At 51.3% G+C, this 17,398-nt stretch overlaps 2 protein-coding genes across 2 annotated transcripts in view; one reads left to right on the top strand and one right to left on the bottom strand.

Moving 5' to 3' along the window:
- RIMS4 (regulating synaptic membrane exocytosis 4) overlaps positions 1–8,873 on the top strand; it is a 55,017-nt gene extending 46,144 nt beyond the window's left edge. Inside the window, exon 6 of the mRNA XM_023939889.2 lies at positions 1,086–8,873. Within this exon, the coding sequence (XP_023795657.1) occupies positions 1,086–1,304 (219 nt within the window). The 3' untranslated portion in view covers positions 1,305–8,873. The remainder of the gene's footprint in view (positions 1–1,085) is intronic.
- Positions 8,874–10,640: 1,767 nt separating this feature from the next.
- On the bottom strand, positions 10,641–16,630 carry KCNK15 (potassium two pore domain channel subfamily K member 15). The gene is made up of 2 exons (XM_023939887.2): positions 16,283–16,630; positions 10,641–12,940 (listed from the first exon to the last, which is right to left on the bottom strand). The coding sequence occupies exons 1-2, from the start codon at positions 16,563–16,565 to the stop codon at positions 12,027–12,029; spliced, it is 1,197 nt and encodes a 398-aa protein (XP_023795655.1). The 5' UTR covers positions 16,566–16,630; the 3' UTR covers positions 10,641–12,026.
- Between the last annotated feature and the right edge of the window lie 768 nt (positions 16,631–17,398).

The following is a 17,398-nucleotide window of genomic DNA, read 5'->3' as shown; positions in this document are numbered from 1 at the left end:
TCATCTCCTGCTGGCCTAGAGTGTGAATTTTTGGTTTTTGATTGACATTCATTATCTCTCCTACCTCATTTTACAGAAAACTGTAGTGTTGTGGTTGTTAGGAGCCTGGGGAAAGAAACTGTCAGGTTTAGCCAGAGATCACTAATTGTCATCATAACCCCTCCTACTCATCCTCTCCTCTTCAGAACACGGACTCACTCTGCAGTCAGTCGTCACCTTTGTCTTGAGCCACACAGGGCCACCTGGCCACGTGCAGACCTCCAGCATGCCTAAGCCCATGACCCTCACTGCATCTGTTCTTCCACCCACTGGTCTCCATCGTGTCGTAAGTGTGATTCAGCTTTCCCTGCTCCTCTGCCAGCTCTTTCATTAGCCCTTCCTCTGTGTCTGTGAGCCCTTCCACTGTGCCTGTGAGCCCTTCCACTGTGCCTGAGCCGTTCTTGGCCATCTGCTGCTTGTCCTGCATGTCACTCACATGTGCCCCTCGTGTTGTGCCCCTGGCTCCTGCCCTTCCTCCAGGTGAGTGGCCATGCCTGCTCTCCATCAGCCCCGTGGCACGAGCTCTGTGTGCAGAAGTTAAAACATGCTCTTCTCCTCAAATTGTTGGCTTTTGGCCCAAGTTGTTGCCCACCTTTTTTTTGTTGGTTTATTTTTCCAGATCAGGAGCTCCTCCTGCCCTTCCCCCCCAGGCCACCTTTTGATGTGTCTGTTATATGCCAGGACCAGATTTCACCTGCAGGTGTTGGACTGCAGCCCTGAGAATACTTTCTCACTTTTACAGGTGCTGCCCCTGCCCAGCAGAATTGTGTCTTATCCACATGCACACTCACCTCTGTTACATGGGGGGAAAAACAATCCAATAACATTAGCATTTGTAAACATATGCTTAAAATAAAAAGTTGTATCATCAGCAGAGCTTCATGTCACCTTACTCTATCATGTTGGTAGAGTAAATATTTCTGGTCTTCTCAGGCTGTAGTAAAGCTCCAGAAAGTTGGATTAATAGAAGGATTGGTAAGACTTGTGCTTCCCAAGGAAGTGTGAAAGTTGGAGGATTAACTGTGCCCCCTCTTCTTGTCCCTAAGGTGATAGTCTGGGGAAACTATGGACGCATGGAGCGCAAGCACTTCATGGGAGTCGCCAGGGTTCTCCTGGAAGAACTGGATTTGTCAACTTTAGCAATCGGCTGGTACAAGCTGTTCCCAACTTCCTCGATGGTAGATCCCACTACAGGCCCGCTCCTGCGTCAGTCCTCGCAGCTTTCCCTGGAGAGCACAGTGGGACCCTGCTGTGACAGGTCTTAGTGAGTAAGGAAGGGGGAACTGCTTTTGTTTTTTAAACATGCTGTCAAGGTTTTGTTTGCTGGAACTCTGACCTCAAGCGCAATGCATGTTCAATCAGTTCTTGTGGAGCTGGAAGAGGAGGATAAACCAGTGACCTTAGACAGAAGACGAGGGGGAGGGCACTGTGCCCTCTCTGTCCGAGGAGGAGGTGCCATGGGGCATGAGTCCTAGTTGTCAAATTAGACATACACCTCTTGTTTCACTTCTCTCGCTGTCATTCTTGGACCCTTGTTTCAGATCAGTATTAACCCTGGAAAGTTGCAGCATTCGAAAGAATTTGGGGAGAGTAAGGAATGAATTTCTCTCAGCTGTGTGTCTTAGAAATTTCTAATAAGAATTCTTTCACAAGAAAGTACCTGAAAAATTTAGAGATCATCATCTAAAAAGAGCAGGAACAGAAAGTTTTAAGAGGAAGCATTAGGTCTTTTTATAATGCCTTTCTTTCTGAGAGGAAGAAAAAGAAACCTGCAACTCTTTCTTTAGAATCAGTTCCCTGTCACTGAGTCATGTTAGCTGTAACACTGTCGTTGCTGTGTTTTCAAACTGTGCCAAATTACCAGCAAGTGTCTTTACTGCATTACGTGTCTAACACTGCTGATGAAGCATACTTGGTGGGAGAAGCAGTAGCGCCTACTTAGAGCAGACAGTTTAAACAGAGTTTGAGTTTAGCAGGCTAATTAACTGCAATTTTGCTCAGAAAAAAACGCCCAAAACACTGGAAGTGGGAGCTGAACATCACACTTGCAGCTTGAGGTGTTTTGTATTGTCAGATAAGACATTCTGTGATTTGCTGACTCCCTTACTTGTTGCTGTGCATCCTTCAGTCATGATGTCTCCTATCTCCTGCTTTTTTCCTTCATCTCCTTGGTACTGGTACATATCTGCTGGAGATGCTGCCCTTCCTTCCCAGACCTGAAACAGGACTGTTTTATTCTGCCATGGGAGAGGAAATGGGGGGTTCTGGGGGTACAGAAGAGAGAAACCTCAGTTTGCCACCTGAGAAGAAGGTGCTGGAGAGCCCATAACCTTTCTTGTGGAGAGAGGGGAGCTTTAGGCAGTCCTGGTACTACACAGACATTGTCAAGTGTCTTGCAAGAGAAGATGTGATCCCCAAAGTACAGAGAGGTAGTGAGTGAGGAATGTGATGACACAGTAGTCACAGCACATGTGTTCTGTTCATTAAATGAGTAAAGCACATTTGCTGAGCTGTGGAAGCTGCTGCCAGCAGAGCCACAAGCTGGAGGAAGTCCTCTGGATCCTCCAGACAATTTAATTATCCAGAATCACAGAGAATCTCCAAAGATTTTCTGTTGATAGCTCTGTTTTGGCTAGGTTTTGTCTTAGTTCCTAAATGAGGATTTGATGAGTGCTGTCCCAGAATAAGCTTTTGGAGATGTTTTACTTTGTGGTTTAAAAGTGAAGGTCCCATGTCCCATATAGGAAAGAGCAGATTCTTGGCCTGTCATAGAGAAATACTGAGCATTTATTTCTGCATGTGGACCTCAGCTTTTTTAGAGTAAAAGCATGAGTGTTGAGTGGATGGTAAAAGCAGTTGCTTTTGGTCCTAGCTTGTCTATGGCATTTTAAATTATTTTGAGATAAATTACAGGATAGATGCAAAAATTATATAGGCCTTACAATAATCTGTAAAAAATTCTATAATATAAAGGAGAGGGAAGGAGGACAAGGGACATAGAATGACTAGTTTTTTTGACTCTTCAATGGCAAAAGCCTCAACATTTCAGATAACTCTCTTAATTTCCTTGATCAAATATGTCTCTTGCCTCTCACTAATTATTTTTTCTAATTGTATTAGAAAATTTCTATATATTAGCTGAAGAAAGTTTGTTGCATGCTGGTCAAACTATGTTGTGGCGCTCTCTCTTTTATTTTTATTTTCAAAAAAAGAAGCACATTTACTGTAATTCAAGTCAGCATCTTTTCCTCTCAGTATGTAGTGAGTACTAGGCAATATTGTACAATATATGTATGAACTAGAATAGAATAGGTAGATTTAGTGGTTTGTAGCACTGGATCTTTTAATAACTATGACTTTAAAAGGACTATGTGGAGCTACAGGTACACGCCAGACCTGGCAACAGGGCTTCTGTCTTCAGTTATGCTGAAAGCTTTGTATTGGTAGGTAGTTTGGACATTATCTACCAGTAAAAGCTAAGTTAATCCTGAGTTTCCTGTGTCCAGTAAGATGAAAACAGCATTTTTGCAGTTTTTAATGGGGAGTAGGAGACTATATATGCCAAAAATATTTCCCCAGAAAACTTTGTTTAATGACTGTCTGTCGAAAAGCTCAGTTCCTGTGTGCCTGGCAGATGCAACGTGTCTCCATTTCCTGCCCCTCTGAAAGCTCTGCAGGCTCAGTGATGATCAGTTTAGTTACCACAGGACTCCTTAACACCGAGGACTATCTTCCATCTGGTTTTAATCATGCTGAAAGGTCACTGTCAGGGTAAAATAAAGAAAGTTACAGTTCTAGTTTTGTTGTTTTTGTTACCATCTCCAATTCTGTAGTTTGGAGGCAGTTTCACAGTCTGCTCCGTCCTATTTTCTTCTGCATTTTTTACGTGGTTGACTGTGGTCCAGTGCTTCTTGCTTTTGTTCTACTCACTCCAAGTCCTGTTTCTCCCCAGTAAGTGAACACTTCAATCCCTGTCTGCCAAGCACAGCCACATGAGCTGGCAAGTGCAGGTGACTTTCCTTCACAAAGCAGACTCACAGGAGCCCTTCTGCGAGTTCCCACAGGACACAGAGCGAGGCCAGGGGACTTGCACGGTACCCAACAGTTTAAATTCTGGCTTCACTCATACACATGATTCCTGCACTGGCCATGGTGTATTGTAGTCAAAAAAGAACTCTTCTATTGCCCATCAGTTTAAGACTCCCAGTGTAGCATGGAGCTACAATACAATACAATACAAGTCTCAGGCTTGGAATAGCCTATTTTTTATAAAGCCTAACCCACTTTTCCCCAAAAAAATTTGGCTGGCCAGTTTGTGTCTAAGGTGATGTGATGTGAGAGTTGGGATTACCAATGTGGTCATGTGTAAAGCAGCATTTTGACATAGTGATGAGCAGTTGAAAACTGAACTTTTGTCCCCTTTGCAAGTCCTGGCTGAGTCTTTTCCTGTGCCTGAGTCTTGCTGTTGGTTACAGTCAGGGAGGGAGAGAGGAAGAGCAGGAGACTTACATGAAAGAAAAAAAAAAAGGTGTCACAGTATTTTTTGGTTGGTAAATAAATGAGGGATGAGTCTGAGGAGAGATAAGTACCTGCCCAACTCAGGGTTGAGTCTCTGTTCCTTGTGCATGAGCTGCCACATTGTAAAGGTAATGGGAGCATTGCTGGTCAAAAAAACCATGGAGAGCCAATCCCTAAATGTTACCTGCATTATGGAAAACAAGGAAATCCTGATGCTGAGAGCAGAATGATCTCTTCCTGGTGGGAATCTGCTGCACACAGGGAGAGCAGCCTCACATGTGGCTTTGTCCTCTTTGTGCTCTGAGCAAAAAGCAGCCGTGACCATGGTTGATCCTGGTTTGTTCAGGCAAAAAAATGTGATATTTTCCCAGTCTCCTGGTGTTTCTTTCCCTTTGCCCCAACACAGCTGGCATGGCCAAGGTCTTCACTCTGCAATTCAATCCATGGGTCCTCATCCTGCAGCCAGAGCTGCTGGAGCATCCCTTTGCACTACAGACACTGTGGGCAGGGTAAGGGCCAGCATTTCTTGGGCATGGATTGTTTCAAAGGACATTGCAGAATTATTTGCTTTGAATGAAAATATATATTTATTGTTGCTAGCTACCAGATCCTTTATCATTGTACTGTTCTAAATTTGCAGGTCTTCTGGAGTATGAATATCACAAGTTCCTGTAAAGGAGCTGTTTTTAAGATGTTGAGGCAGTTAACAGAATCTCAACCTAAGCATGTTTAGTAATGTTTAGACAGCAAGACAACTTTTTTATGAAACTCATTTTAAGTTAGTTTATTACATGCTGTTGGTAATATTTTAAAACAGGGAAAATATTTTTCTTTAAAGACAGAATGATATGTATGTTTTTTAACAGGTAACATAATTTAGTGTTTTCAAAAATGTTTGATGTTCTTGGTATGAAGTTTACTCATTCTTTTGATTTCTATGTTTCTTGTTATATTTTATCAACCTTTTTCCAAAAGAAAAGAGGCACATGTAAATAAACACCAGAAAAGAGTCCTATAAGAAATTCTGTTCAAACTGGCCATAAAACTATTAGTAAATATTTGTTATTGTTCATTAACTCTCAGCTACTTTGTTGAAAGAATTGATGTTGTATTTTCAAGATGAGAACAACTTAGCTAGTTTTGTCATAATCCTGTACTCTGTATAAAAATCTTTTTATAAACAAAGTCTAATAGGCTACCAAGCAATAATATATTCCATTGGGTGTGCACAGATTGTGATTTGCAGGCTGTAGTACATATTGTTGATACAGTTTATAATTGTCTTCAATCTCAACAACACCACTTTTGAAAAAGATCCATATTAACTTTGATTGTAAAAAACAAAGACTGGGCTGTTGCCTTGTGAGATATATTCATCCTATAGACTTCTCTGTGAGTGTCTGTGCCCATCGACATGAGATCTCTCTTAGGTGAAGAAGGAAACAGCTGTGGGTGACTTCATACTACAGAGGTAAAAAATAGTTTCAGTATAAACTTCATGACTGTTTCAATCTCCTGTTTTTCTTAGGCTATCTAGTATTTGTAACTTGACGAGAATGGTTCCCACTGCCACTGTAGCCCTGATAAAGCAAAAAAGCCTTTGCACTCTGGGGCCACTTGAGTTCTGCCTGACAGCTGCCTATTTTCCTCAAGGAATAACCTGGGGCAGGCTAAAGGGAGGGGTTTTTTTCAGAGCTGCAGATGAGGCTGCTCTTCTTTAAAGGCTCTGTGGGTTATTTTGTCCATTTCATAGGTGGTATTTGTCCATTTTGTTAGAAAATTCCACCCAAGGCAGAGAGGTTGCACTTTTGCAGGGGATCACAGGGACCAAGGTGTAAAACAGGCACAGGCTGTTCTGTGCCTTTCTTCAGTGCTGGGCTCTCTCTGATTTTTCCAAAATGGCAGGATCAGGATACTGGATTTTAAGTCAGCTCCATCATTGTTGCAGTGCACAGAATAAAAGAGCTTCAAAACAGCATCCCAGTCCATTGCCTGTGGATTCCTCCCAGCACTTCCCGTAGGACAAGTGTCCGTGTTGTTCTCAAGGTTGCCAGGCTGTGCAGGCAGCAGGTCCCAGTGGTGCTGGGAGCCCCAAAGAATGCTGGAAGAATTCCTGTTTTTTGTGAAATGCTTTGAAGAGAGAGAGAGAGAGAGAGAGAGATGAGTAAATGCAAAGTGCCATCAGTAGAGGAGTCCAGGGCATTTTGTGACCTGGAGGGAGCATCTAAAATGAAATTGCAGCTGCTGGATTTGAGCCAAGCATTTAGAAAAGAGGATGATGAGTGAAAAGTGAAAGGCTTTTTGTGCTCACCCCAAGTGCACGCCAGCCAAGGTGTGTGTCTGTGAACACAGTAATTCCACAGGGCGTTTGTGAGTGATTAGGTGTTCTCAAAATGTGGCTTCAGCTCTCACTGCCAGATTCCTCTGCTCAGTGGCCACGTCCCAGTGACCAAGCAGCCTCACGTGCATCCCCAGCTGCTCACCCACGACAGCAGCAGCACACTCATCCCTGGGGAACCTCAAGCTCTTCCCACAGTACAGGCACCCTCTGCCCTCCCTTCCCCGCAGTAGCTGCTCTTATCCTGGTGGAGGAGAGGAACCAGGGAGAGTTTTTTGTAGCATTTGGTTCTTTGCACTTTAGTGGCTGAAACAGAAGGACCCTGCACCAGCCCTTTCCAGAGCACCAGCAAACAGAGGCAATGACCCAAGGACTTTCCCTTTGTGACTTTCCAGTAGCTAAAATGGCAACCAAAGCAGTATTGGTAATCCCAGCTTGGCCAGGCCTATGGACAGCCTTGGCATTTAGTCTGGGAATGTTATGTGGGCTGAGCCCCCTGTGCAGGGCAGGGAATGGCTGTGTCTGACAGAGAGGCCGTGTGGGCACACAGTGTGCCCAGGCAGCTGTGAGCTCCACTCACTGAGCCATGGGGAGCAGAACCAGCCAAGGAATGAGTGAGGCACACCTTGCTGGAGCAATCCCACAAGCTTTGCAGGAGCTGGTTTCTGTAGTTTGCTTGGGCACCAAGTGTTAGGATATCTGCCCACTGGGACTCCAGGTCCCACTAAATGCCAGCCTGGAGCTTCAAATCCTCTTCAAATCCTTCAACAGTTTTTTTCGTTGGGACTGTTGCTCCTGACACAGTGCTGCACTCTGGTGATTCCATTTTGACCTGGAGCTGGTTTTGGCTTTGGAGCCAGGGAAAGTGAGGTTTGAAGGATGAATCTAAAGGCATGTTCCCCTAGCCTCACCACACTGGGATTGTTTTCCTCCCGCTCCCTGCACGGTGAAAGGGCATCCTAGGGATGCAGTGCCTCCCCTGAGACCCCCTCACACAGCACTGCCATGGCCTGCCACCCACCAGGGATGCCCATGTCCTGCCAACGTTTTGTAGCAGTCCCACCTAAAAACTGCTTCCTTTCCAATCCTTGGAAGGAGCCAGGGGTCTTCTGCAGGGGCTCGGCAGCCCAGGCAGGTGGGATGTGCCACTATTGACAGCCAGGAGAAGACAGGGAGCTGCCTCTGTGCTGGCCAGGGAGCTTTCCTGCACCTTTCCTTTGCTTTCCCCAGCTCCCTCGGCTCCCTCCATGGGTCCCCACTTCCCTCTCGACACGAGGCCTTATTCCAACCCGAGGGGACTGAGGCTGCCCACGGTATCTCTCTGCACTGACGCATCCATCTCCCGCTGCCCGCCGGGAGCCCCGGGGCAGTGCGGCAGAGCTGGCCTCTGCTCGGGGTTGGGGCCACCCCCAACCCATCCCTGCTCCCATCCCACTCTGCCACCGTGCTGGAGCTCTGCCTCCTTCCCCACTGCCAGGGCCTGGCCACTGTAGGGAAATCTGCTTTCACAGGTTAAACCTTTTTACTTCATTCATTGCTCCACAAAAAACAGTAAATTAGCAGGCGTGTTACCACACTCCTCTTGCTTTTGTCTATGAGTGGGGGCAGCTGAGATCTGCTCTTTTTGGCCTCTGTAACCCTCACCAGAACTTTCTGGAGGTTTTGAACATCGTTTGGTGAGATGTAATCTCTGTGGAGCCAGAGGGAACACAGGCAATGGAGCTGGGCAGCCTGCTTGCCCAGGTGGCGAGGGGCTCGCGAGGTGCCTGGGCTGCCTTGGGTGGAAGGTGGGACACGGTCCCGGCAGCGCCGGTGGGACGCCGGCCACTCGTCTGTAGTCAGGAGAGGATTCTGCTATACTTTTTTCCTGTCTGTAGGTTTTATTCAGACAATATGTAATGATTGAGTGATTTACAATTCAGTGTTAAGCTAATGAAAACGTTGATAATGGTGATAATAAAACCTTTTTTTTTTCCTACGGTGTGTTGGAGGTTTTCTGTGGAGTGTCTCTGTCCTCTCTGTTGCCACCACCATCATCTTCAGCCTCTGATTTCAGCTGGACCTTTCTCCTTGTGCCTGTATGGAAGGAGAGCAGCCTGGTGGTGCTGTGTGGAAGGGCTGTCACTCCAGCTCCCTCAGTCAGCCCCAGCTTCAAACCTGCATTTTCCTGAGCCACTTCTGGATGTAATTTGGCATCTCCTGGCACAGAGCTGAACTTTGCTCCAGCTTGTGCTCTGCTCACCACCCCAGCCTAAAGCTCCTGCTGTTTTCTTTCCAAGAGCCTTCTTGGTCATCCCTGGCTATTCAAGGGTGATTTTGAAACCCTGGAGGTGAAGACTTCTGGCAGAAAAAACACCACCCCTGGCCTAGGCTGTTTGGAACATCCAGTGTGGGTGCAGGGGAGCCTGGAGACCCTCAGAGGTTTCTGGGTGTGCAGCTGCTGCCTGGAGGACCTGGAGCTGGTGGATCCTTGGGTGGGAGATGTCTGGGGGGTCCTGCTGGAGGGGTCTGTGGGAGGAGGTGGTGGTGCTGAGAATAGGCACCATTCTCTGGGGAGCTACTGCGAGTTCTTTTCCTATGGGAATGAGGGATCATAAAGTCATAGTTCACTAAGAATTTCTTAAAAGGTGTCATGCCTCCAAATCCCTCTGCAGGTCACAGGGTGAGACCAAGGGCAGCTTCCCACCTGCCCCAGCTACAGCCCCTGGGGGAGCAGTGATGGAAGGGGGAGGAGGAGGAAGAGGGTTTCTCTAGAGTGTCAGGGGGCAGCCCAGCATGTCCCAGCCTCAGACCACCACCAGTTTCCCCAGCAGGATGGGGGCTCAGGCCATCGCTGAGCAGCCAAGCAGAGCTACCTGGAAGCTCAGGCCGCATGGAAGTAGCAGCAGCCAGAGCAGGTGCCCTACTTGGCACTGTCACCTCGTCACCAGCGCTGCCCTCCAGGGTGTGGAGGTCCCACAGGTAGCCCTGCTGCCTCTGCTGGGCTGGGCCTTTGCATGGCTGCATCCTGGGCTCTGTGACACAACCACGGGGCCACTGAGTTTGGGCAGTGCCGTGCTCAATCCAGAGGGAGAGTGCAAGGCTGGCTCAGCCTCTGGATTCAGGTTTTCTCCTGTTTCCAGCTCCACCAGATATGGATTTTACTGGGGCAATACCATGCAGGTCTGACTTGAAGACAGTGGATGAGGGTGAGGGGTGCAGCTCTATCCTGGCCACTAGAAGGATGTCCAAGGCTGAACATGGATAAGGGGAGATTTCCATCTGCTCAGCTCTGATGGCAAAGGGCAGCACAGCACAGCCAAACCTTGGGCTGAAATCTGTGGGGAGGGTGGGGGAGATGGGACATGGCTACAAAGGGGCTGGGCTGGTGGGATTAGCGTGGAGTGACACACTGAGGAGCTGAGGAGCCAATGAAAGCCTCATTTTTAAGCCTGTTTTCCACACTCACAACTTGCTTTGTTCATCCCCTCCTCCCCCTTTCTCTAAACCAAGGCTCACCCAGCTGTGCACATCTGGGTGCATAGAGAGGCGGGTTCTAGGCTTTCCAGCCCCTGGAATGTCACACACCCAAAGGGCCTGGGGGGCACCCAGGTGAAGGTGTCACAAACCAGCCCCTGGTGGCAGCCCAAGCAGCACCTGCATCCTCTCTGCCGCTGTGCAGCCTGCCCACAGGGAGCCAGCCTGGGCTTTGGGGCTTGGACACATCCCTCTGCTCTTCCCTGTGACAAATAATCAGCCACCACCAGATGGATTCACCTTTTATTAAGCTGCCACCAAGAACAAAAGGAGGAGAGAGAGCAAAGCCTGCCCTGAAACCTTCCCAATGATGGCAACTCTGCATGCCTTCCCCACCCCCAGGAAAAGGGGCTACTTCTGCACAAAAACCCCCTCAGAAGGTATTTTAGATAGAACTGAGAGTGAAAATGTCCCCTATTGGAGAAAAAAAATTAAATTAAATAGAGCTCCTACCACTGTCAGAGCCCTGCTTTCATGCAGATGGGACAGGATGGACAAAGGCCATGCTGGGGTCACCAGCTGGAGCCACCCAGGTGTGGCTGTACAGGTACCACATCCCACATGGGGATGAACATGGAGATGAATCCCCACCTCAGATAACTCCAGCAGCAACAAGCACAAACCCGTGGGCTCACAGGGGCTGGGAGGAGGGAGGAGCTGGCACAGCTGCTGGGCTGCCAGCTGGAGGAAAGGTGGGGAAGGGAGGGGTGATTTTAGCTAAATAAAAAAAAATCTCCTTAGGATCAAGCCCTTTGCAGGTGACTGTGTAGTTCAGGAAGGCTCTCCCTGGGGCTGCCCTTGGTACCATCTGGGCTCAGCACAGAGGAGAGCCAGGGCTGGGCTGGACTGGAGGAGTTCAGCTTCCCCTGGGAATGGGGCACAATGTCCCTCCAGCCATTTCAGCCACCTACCTGTGGTGGTGAGGTATAAGAGGCAAGGTGTGCTGGTGGGCAAGTGCGTGAGTGCAGGGGCCTCCAGCTTCCAAAAGCACTGAGCCAGCCACAAACCTGAGCTCAGACTCAGAGGGCTGCTCACAGGAGATGAAGTTCCTCCGTGAAGCTGTCCCTGTGTGCTGAGCTTCAGGACTGCAGCCCATTCCCTCCTGCCCACCTCTCCCTGCCCACCCACCAGCTGCAAATCTACTGTGTGGCACTGACTTACCTGCACCTGGTGCCAGGGGACAACTTAAAGGTCCCCAGCCCTGCATGGCTTGCTCACACACGCTGTGCTTTTGACACTCAGCAAATGCAACCCAGCCCATGGAGTAAGAGCAGCCAGAGCCAAGGCTCAGCAGGGTGGGAGGGCAGCAATGCACCCTTTGGGGAGCAGGGAGGTGGGAGAGCAAACCTACAGCTCAGTGGGCTTCACATCGGGGCAGGGGGGCTCTTGCCAGTCCCAAATGCTCGAACCTACTTGGGAGAAAAAAGCAAAGAAAAACTAACAGTGTCATCCAGTGCCTGCAAAAAAGGAATCATCATTTCCTGACAGGATTTAGAGGCTCCTGCTGGGGGGAGGGAGAGGAACAGAAGAAATGAGTAAGAAGAACCTGACATCTCTGTTCTTAATTTATCATCGTAGTAAGACTCGAGCGCTGAGTACAGCTCGGCACGCGCTCCTAGATGGATTTCCTCCGCAGCCGGGGGTGCTGCCGGCAGCGAGGGCTGTTGGAAGACAAAGTGCTCCCCGGGGAAGAGCCGGTCTGACCCCGTGTGCTCAGGGACACCTCGTCGATTTTGTAGGAAATGGAGTTGTAGTACACAGGGTTGGTGTGGCAGCTCAGGGTCTCGGGGTGGGAGGGCGCCGGGCTGCCACACACTTGGGGTCTGTAGCACAGGCACGTGCAGAAGGATGGCACCGCGGCCGCCGAGGTGGCCGATTGACGCCGCTGCCTCTCCGCGTCCTCCTGGACCAGCGGGATCAGGTTCATCTGGCTCGTCCTGTCCTCCACAGGGAGAAAAATGGCATTGCTGCTGCGGCTGTCCTCTTTGGGCTTGAGGTGGATGTTGTTGCGGGCTCTCCTCAGCGAGGCTCGCTCTTCGGCGTCCCGCCGCTCGTCCTCCGAGTTCATCGTCAGGAACCGCAGCACCACCAGGTTGAGGAAGGCGCCGATGACGGTCAGGCCCACCAGGATGTACATGAAGCTGAAAGCCACATATGGGGGCTTCTTCTGCAAAGCCTCGTTCTTCTGCAGAGCCACAAAGTCTCCGAAGCCAATAGTGGTCAAGGTTATGAAGCAGTAGTAATAGGCGTGGAAGAAAGTCCAGCCCTCGAAATAAGAGAAGGCTGCGGCGCCGATGCACAGCGTGCCCATGCAGGACAGAAAGCCCACCAGGACCATGTTCTCCATGGAGACATGCGTTGTCCTCATGCCCAGACACTTCTTGATCTTCTTGAGCAGCAGCCGCACGACGGTGTTCATGCGCTCCCCCAGGCTCTGGAACATGACCAGCGTCAGGGGGATGCCCAGGATGGCGTAGAACATGCAGAAGACTTTGCCAGCGTCTGTGCCGGGAGCAGCGTGCCCATAACCTGTGAAGGACACAGGAAGGAGGAAAGGCGGTGTCAAGCCCTCACTGGGGTTTCCAGCAGAGCTGCCCTGTCACCAGGAGGAGCAGTAGAAAAATGGGGGAAAGAATGGAAAATGACTCAGTAACAGATCTGCAGACTATGCTAATGGGGCCATGGGATGCCCATCCCTTGGGATGATGGCACATTGCTGTATCATGTAGGCAGAACCTCATTTGACCTCTAAAGAGAGAAGGTACCCTTCTGATAGCCCCCAGTGTCACAGAGACCAAGTGGAGGCCTGGAGCTGGACTGGGGTCTGCAAGCCTCCTGGATAATTCAGAGGCCATGATGCTGTGCCAGGTGTGCAGGGTAACCTGAACCCCACAGCCAGGGGGAACAGAGGCTCTGCAAGATGCTGAGACCAACAGTGTCAGATCACCCTGTGGGAGGTGCACACCCAGCTAGGACCATCCACAACTGCCCTTGCAGGGGCATTGCCACCTCCCAAGCCTGCTCCCAAGCCTGCTCACCTGCTCCTCCTCCCAAGCCATCCAGTGACATGCCCATTTGGGTCTCAGCTCTGTGAGCACTTGCTGTGTGGCCTGTTGGACAGGAACCAGAGCAACCCTGCAACCCTGTCCTGTAGGGATGGTCCCCACAGGAGCAGCTCAGTATGGAAGGACTTCTGCAGACCCACTCCAGATTTACTCCAGTGTCACTAAGACTCAGACCTAAAGCACCACTGGACTGCTGGGGAGGAGGGGCTGTGCTGTTTAAGATGCAGAGTAGGGAGCATTTCTGCCACCGCAGCCCTGTCAGCCTTTTTCCTGGGGACAAGAAGCTCCAGGAGGACAAGGTTCTCCTTGAACGCCTTCTGAGATTTAATTTCTCCACCTTGGCCAGAGTTTCAGAGCTGTGACTCAAGGACACACACAATTACACTGAGGCGTAGTGAGGTATTCACTGCAATCTTCCGGACTCCAGTGATTCTGTGCCCACCTCAATTACAGCAGCTTAGCAGAAACCAGTGGCCCCTGACCTCAGAGGATGAGTAACGAACTCAGTGCAAGGGAGTCACATGGTGTGGGGAGTAACAGCATCCAAAGGCATCTAAAGGCATCTGAGGCTTTCTTTTGAGTTGCTTTTACAAGAACCTACCAGGGCCTGAAACTTCCCTTCTGAAGGCACCTGCAGAACAGTGCCAGCTCCTTCCTGCACTGCTGCCAGGCCTTTCACAAACAGCTATTTGCATTTTCACTTTCTGCAGGAATCTGTGTGACTTTTGCATGGAAAACACGGGGGGAAACACCCTCTTGTTCCCTCACAGTCTTGTTCTAAGCTGTGACTTGGCTTCACCGCAGTCCTTGTTGCCTGTGGATTTCCAGGACACTTGGGGAAGGTGCTGCACCCAGTGAAGGAAGGATCAGAGGAGGATAACCACGTTATCCTGGGCTCCTGAGCCCTGGAAACTCCTATATGGGACAGGGCTGAGGGGCTGAGGACAGCATTATCCTTTACCATGCTGTGCTCTGAACTGTGAGCAGGCAACAAGGGATGAGCTTCTAATTGCTCTCTCTGTTCACAAATTCACATAACAAAAAATGATGAATTTAATGCCTGCATGCCACATTTCATGAAATAGAGAGCAGACAGGAGACTGCAGTGGCAAAACCTCCCAGTCAGATCCAAGCTTAGTAACTGAGTGCAATCACCAGGTCCCAGGCTACAAGATAATACAATGACAGCAATGAGGATGTAAATATAATGATCCAGAAGAGCAGTAAGTGGAAAAAACAATTGTTATACCCTGAGAGACCGTTGAAAGAGTGTTTGACTGATGGTTTCAAAATGACAAAGGGAATTAGAAAGAGTCAACACAGCTACAATAACATTAAAACTGAGATTTGGAGCACAGCCCAATATAAAGAGATCTAACATGTCAGCTTTTAAGAAATATGGCACCTGAGCTGAAATTATTTATCACACGGGGTGTGTGATAAGCACAGCCATTGTTTGTCACAACCAACAGGAAAATCATGTAAATGAAGCTATAACTTGTCAGGTGATGATGGGGATTTTTGCTGAAGCCATTCATCTTTCCCTCCTGCTGGGGTCTAACCTGAACCATGCCCTAAGCTCACTGTGGTTTGCTGACAGTGTGTGTTCCCATCTCCACAAAGCCCACATCACATCCCATGGGAGCACACGGAGACCCCAGGCAAGGCCTGCAGGATACCTGTCCCTCTTCCACCTCTTGTCCTCTGGTAACACAGTGCAGTTGATCCCACCAGCTCTTCTCCTGAGGGATGATGCTTCCAGCTACCAGAGGTATTTCAACCATTCCAAGCCCTTTGGTAAGGCTAAAGTTCTGTTCTGAAGAGCAGGAGGCAGCTGCTGGCTGTGCCAGGGCAGGATTTGGCCTCGGGATTCCTGCCTCCAAAACACCTCTGCTGACTGAAATCCCAGCACAAGCAGTGACACAAGCACAGGATCCCTGTCTACCCCCAGGGGATGCCAAGGGTGCATGGATTAATCAAAGTGAATTAATTAAACTATGCTCAACTCCCGTGTGGCTAATCTCACCTTAATTAAGACAACCCTCACTCAATTTAGTTTCATTCTCTTGCAAAATTGAAGTGGACAAACCAAGGCACTGGGCTCTAGTATGGGTAAGTGGGTCTACGGGGGAGTTTAATGTGATTCAATCACTTCCCTCCAAGCTGACACCTATGTCTCTGCAGGCTTCTGTGCAGGCAGAGCAGCAGGCAGTGGCTCGTGGCTCTCCTGGCTCCGTGAAGCAGTTCTCACACAGCCAAACACCCAGAGTTCTGAGCCAGTAAAGAAGCCAACAATTCTTGCCCAGCTCTTCACCCAGCTCATTGGCTACAGCCAGCGCAGGGGACAGACACGGCCCCTGCCTCTGCCCTCCCAACTTTGGCAGCTGCCTGCTCCAAAGGTTCCCGCAGAAGCTCCACAAGCTGCAGACTCCCTGGGACAGTCCCAGTGTCCTGCAGCCCCAGCCTTAGCAGCACCCCCAGGACAGGGGGGCTGCCCGTGGGTTGCCTCGCCCACCACTGGGCACTAGGGTCCCACAGGGTCAGCTCGGGGTGGCCCGAAGAGATGTCCCTGCCTTGGACGGGTGACATCTGTCTCTGCCGTGTGGGCACCCCCAGACTGTCCTGGAGCTCTCAGGGGTACTGGAGGGCTGGAGAAGGATGGGGCTCAGAGACATGGAGATGGAGGGACATGGGAGGCAGGGATGGAGGGGCAGGGGGTGTAGGGAGCTCGGATGGAGGGACGCGGGGTGCGGAGGTTCAGGGACGGAGGGATGCCGTGCGCTCCGCCCGTGCTGCCCGCACTCACCGATGGTGGTGATGACCGTGATGGCGAAGTAGAAGGAGCCGGCGAACTTCCACTGGCGACCGGCGCGGTGCGGCTCGGCCTGCAGCACCAGCCGCTCCAGCTCCCGGTAATCGTCGGCGGAGAAGCGGTACTTCCTCCGCAGCTCCCCGCGCTTCTGCTCCAGCAGCCGCTTGCGGCCGCTCTCCGCCTCCGACTCCAGCGCATCGAAGACCGCGGCGCCCACCAGCAGGTAGGAGAAGATGCAGAGGATGAGCGCGGCCGTGCGCAGGTTCTGCCGCTTCATGGCGAGGGGCGGCCGCCGCGCTCAGCCCGGGCTCCGCATGGCCCCGCCGCCGCCGCCCCCCGCCCGCCCCCCGCGCACCCCCGCGACCGCGCACCGCCCCCCGCGCACCCCCGCGCACCCCCGCGACCGCGCACCGCCCCCCGCGCACCCCCGCGCACCCCCGCGCACCGGGCACCGCGCACCGGGCACCGCGCACCGGGCACCGCCTGCGCACTCCCGCGCACCGCCCGCGCACCGGGCACCGCGCACCGGGCACCGGGCACCGGGCACCGGGCACCGGGCACCGCGCATTCCGCACCGGGCACCGCGCACCGCCCGCACATCCCGCACCGCGCACCGCCCGCGCACCTCTCACTCCCGCGCACGGCTCATCTCGCACCGCGCACCGCACACTGCCCGCGCATCCCGCACCCCGCACCGGGCACGGCTCATCCCGCACCGGGCCCGGGCACCGCGCAGCGCCTCCTGCCTGCCCGGGGCACCGGCTCCCGCGGGCTCCGGCTCGCATGCACACCTAGGCTGGCTCCGTGTGCCCCGAGCCCTCCCTGCCCGGCTGCAGATGAGCCCCAGCGAGGCCGCGGTTCATTCTCGTGCCAGTGACTGCAGTAACAGCCCCGTTCCCCGAAAATGTTCCTGGATGCTCCCAGGCTGGAGGAGTTTCTTGTGCCTACACCCTCCTCACCTGCACTCCCGAAGGCAGGGTTGGGGCTGTGTGGCTGTCCCCGCGTTCCCCGTGGTATCATCCCCTTGCTCCTGCTGCTCTGCCCCTATCTGGGCCTCTTCACAGCCACGGCACTGAGGAACCCTGCTACCGGTGTCACCTGTGTGATCTA

This window comes from Cyanistes caeruleus, chromosome 16 (assembly GCF_971803275.1).
Source record: "Cyanistes caeruleus chromosome 16, bCyaCae1.hap1.1, whole genome shotgun sequence".
Lineage (NCBI taxonomy): Eukaryota > Metazoa > Chordata > Aves > Passeriformes > Paridae > Cyanistes > Cyanistes caeruleus.
This window is presented reverse-complemented; position numbering and strand designations above follow the sequence as displayed.

What these genes read in the sequence shown, in the direction of transcription:
- KCNK15 (XM_023939887.2), bottom strand. Translation starts at nt 16,565, where the DNA reads ATGAAGCGGCAGAACCTGCGCACGGCCGCGCTCATCCTCTGCATCTTC. An exon ending in CACGGTCATCACCACCATCG is followed by an intron (nt 12,941 to 16,282) that starts GTGAGTGCGGGC and finishes TGTCCTTCACAG; the next exon opens with GTTATGGGCACGCTGCTCCC.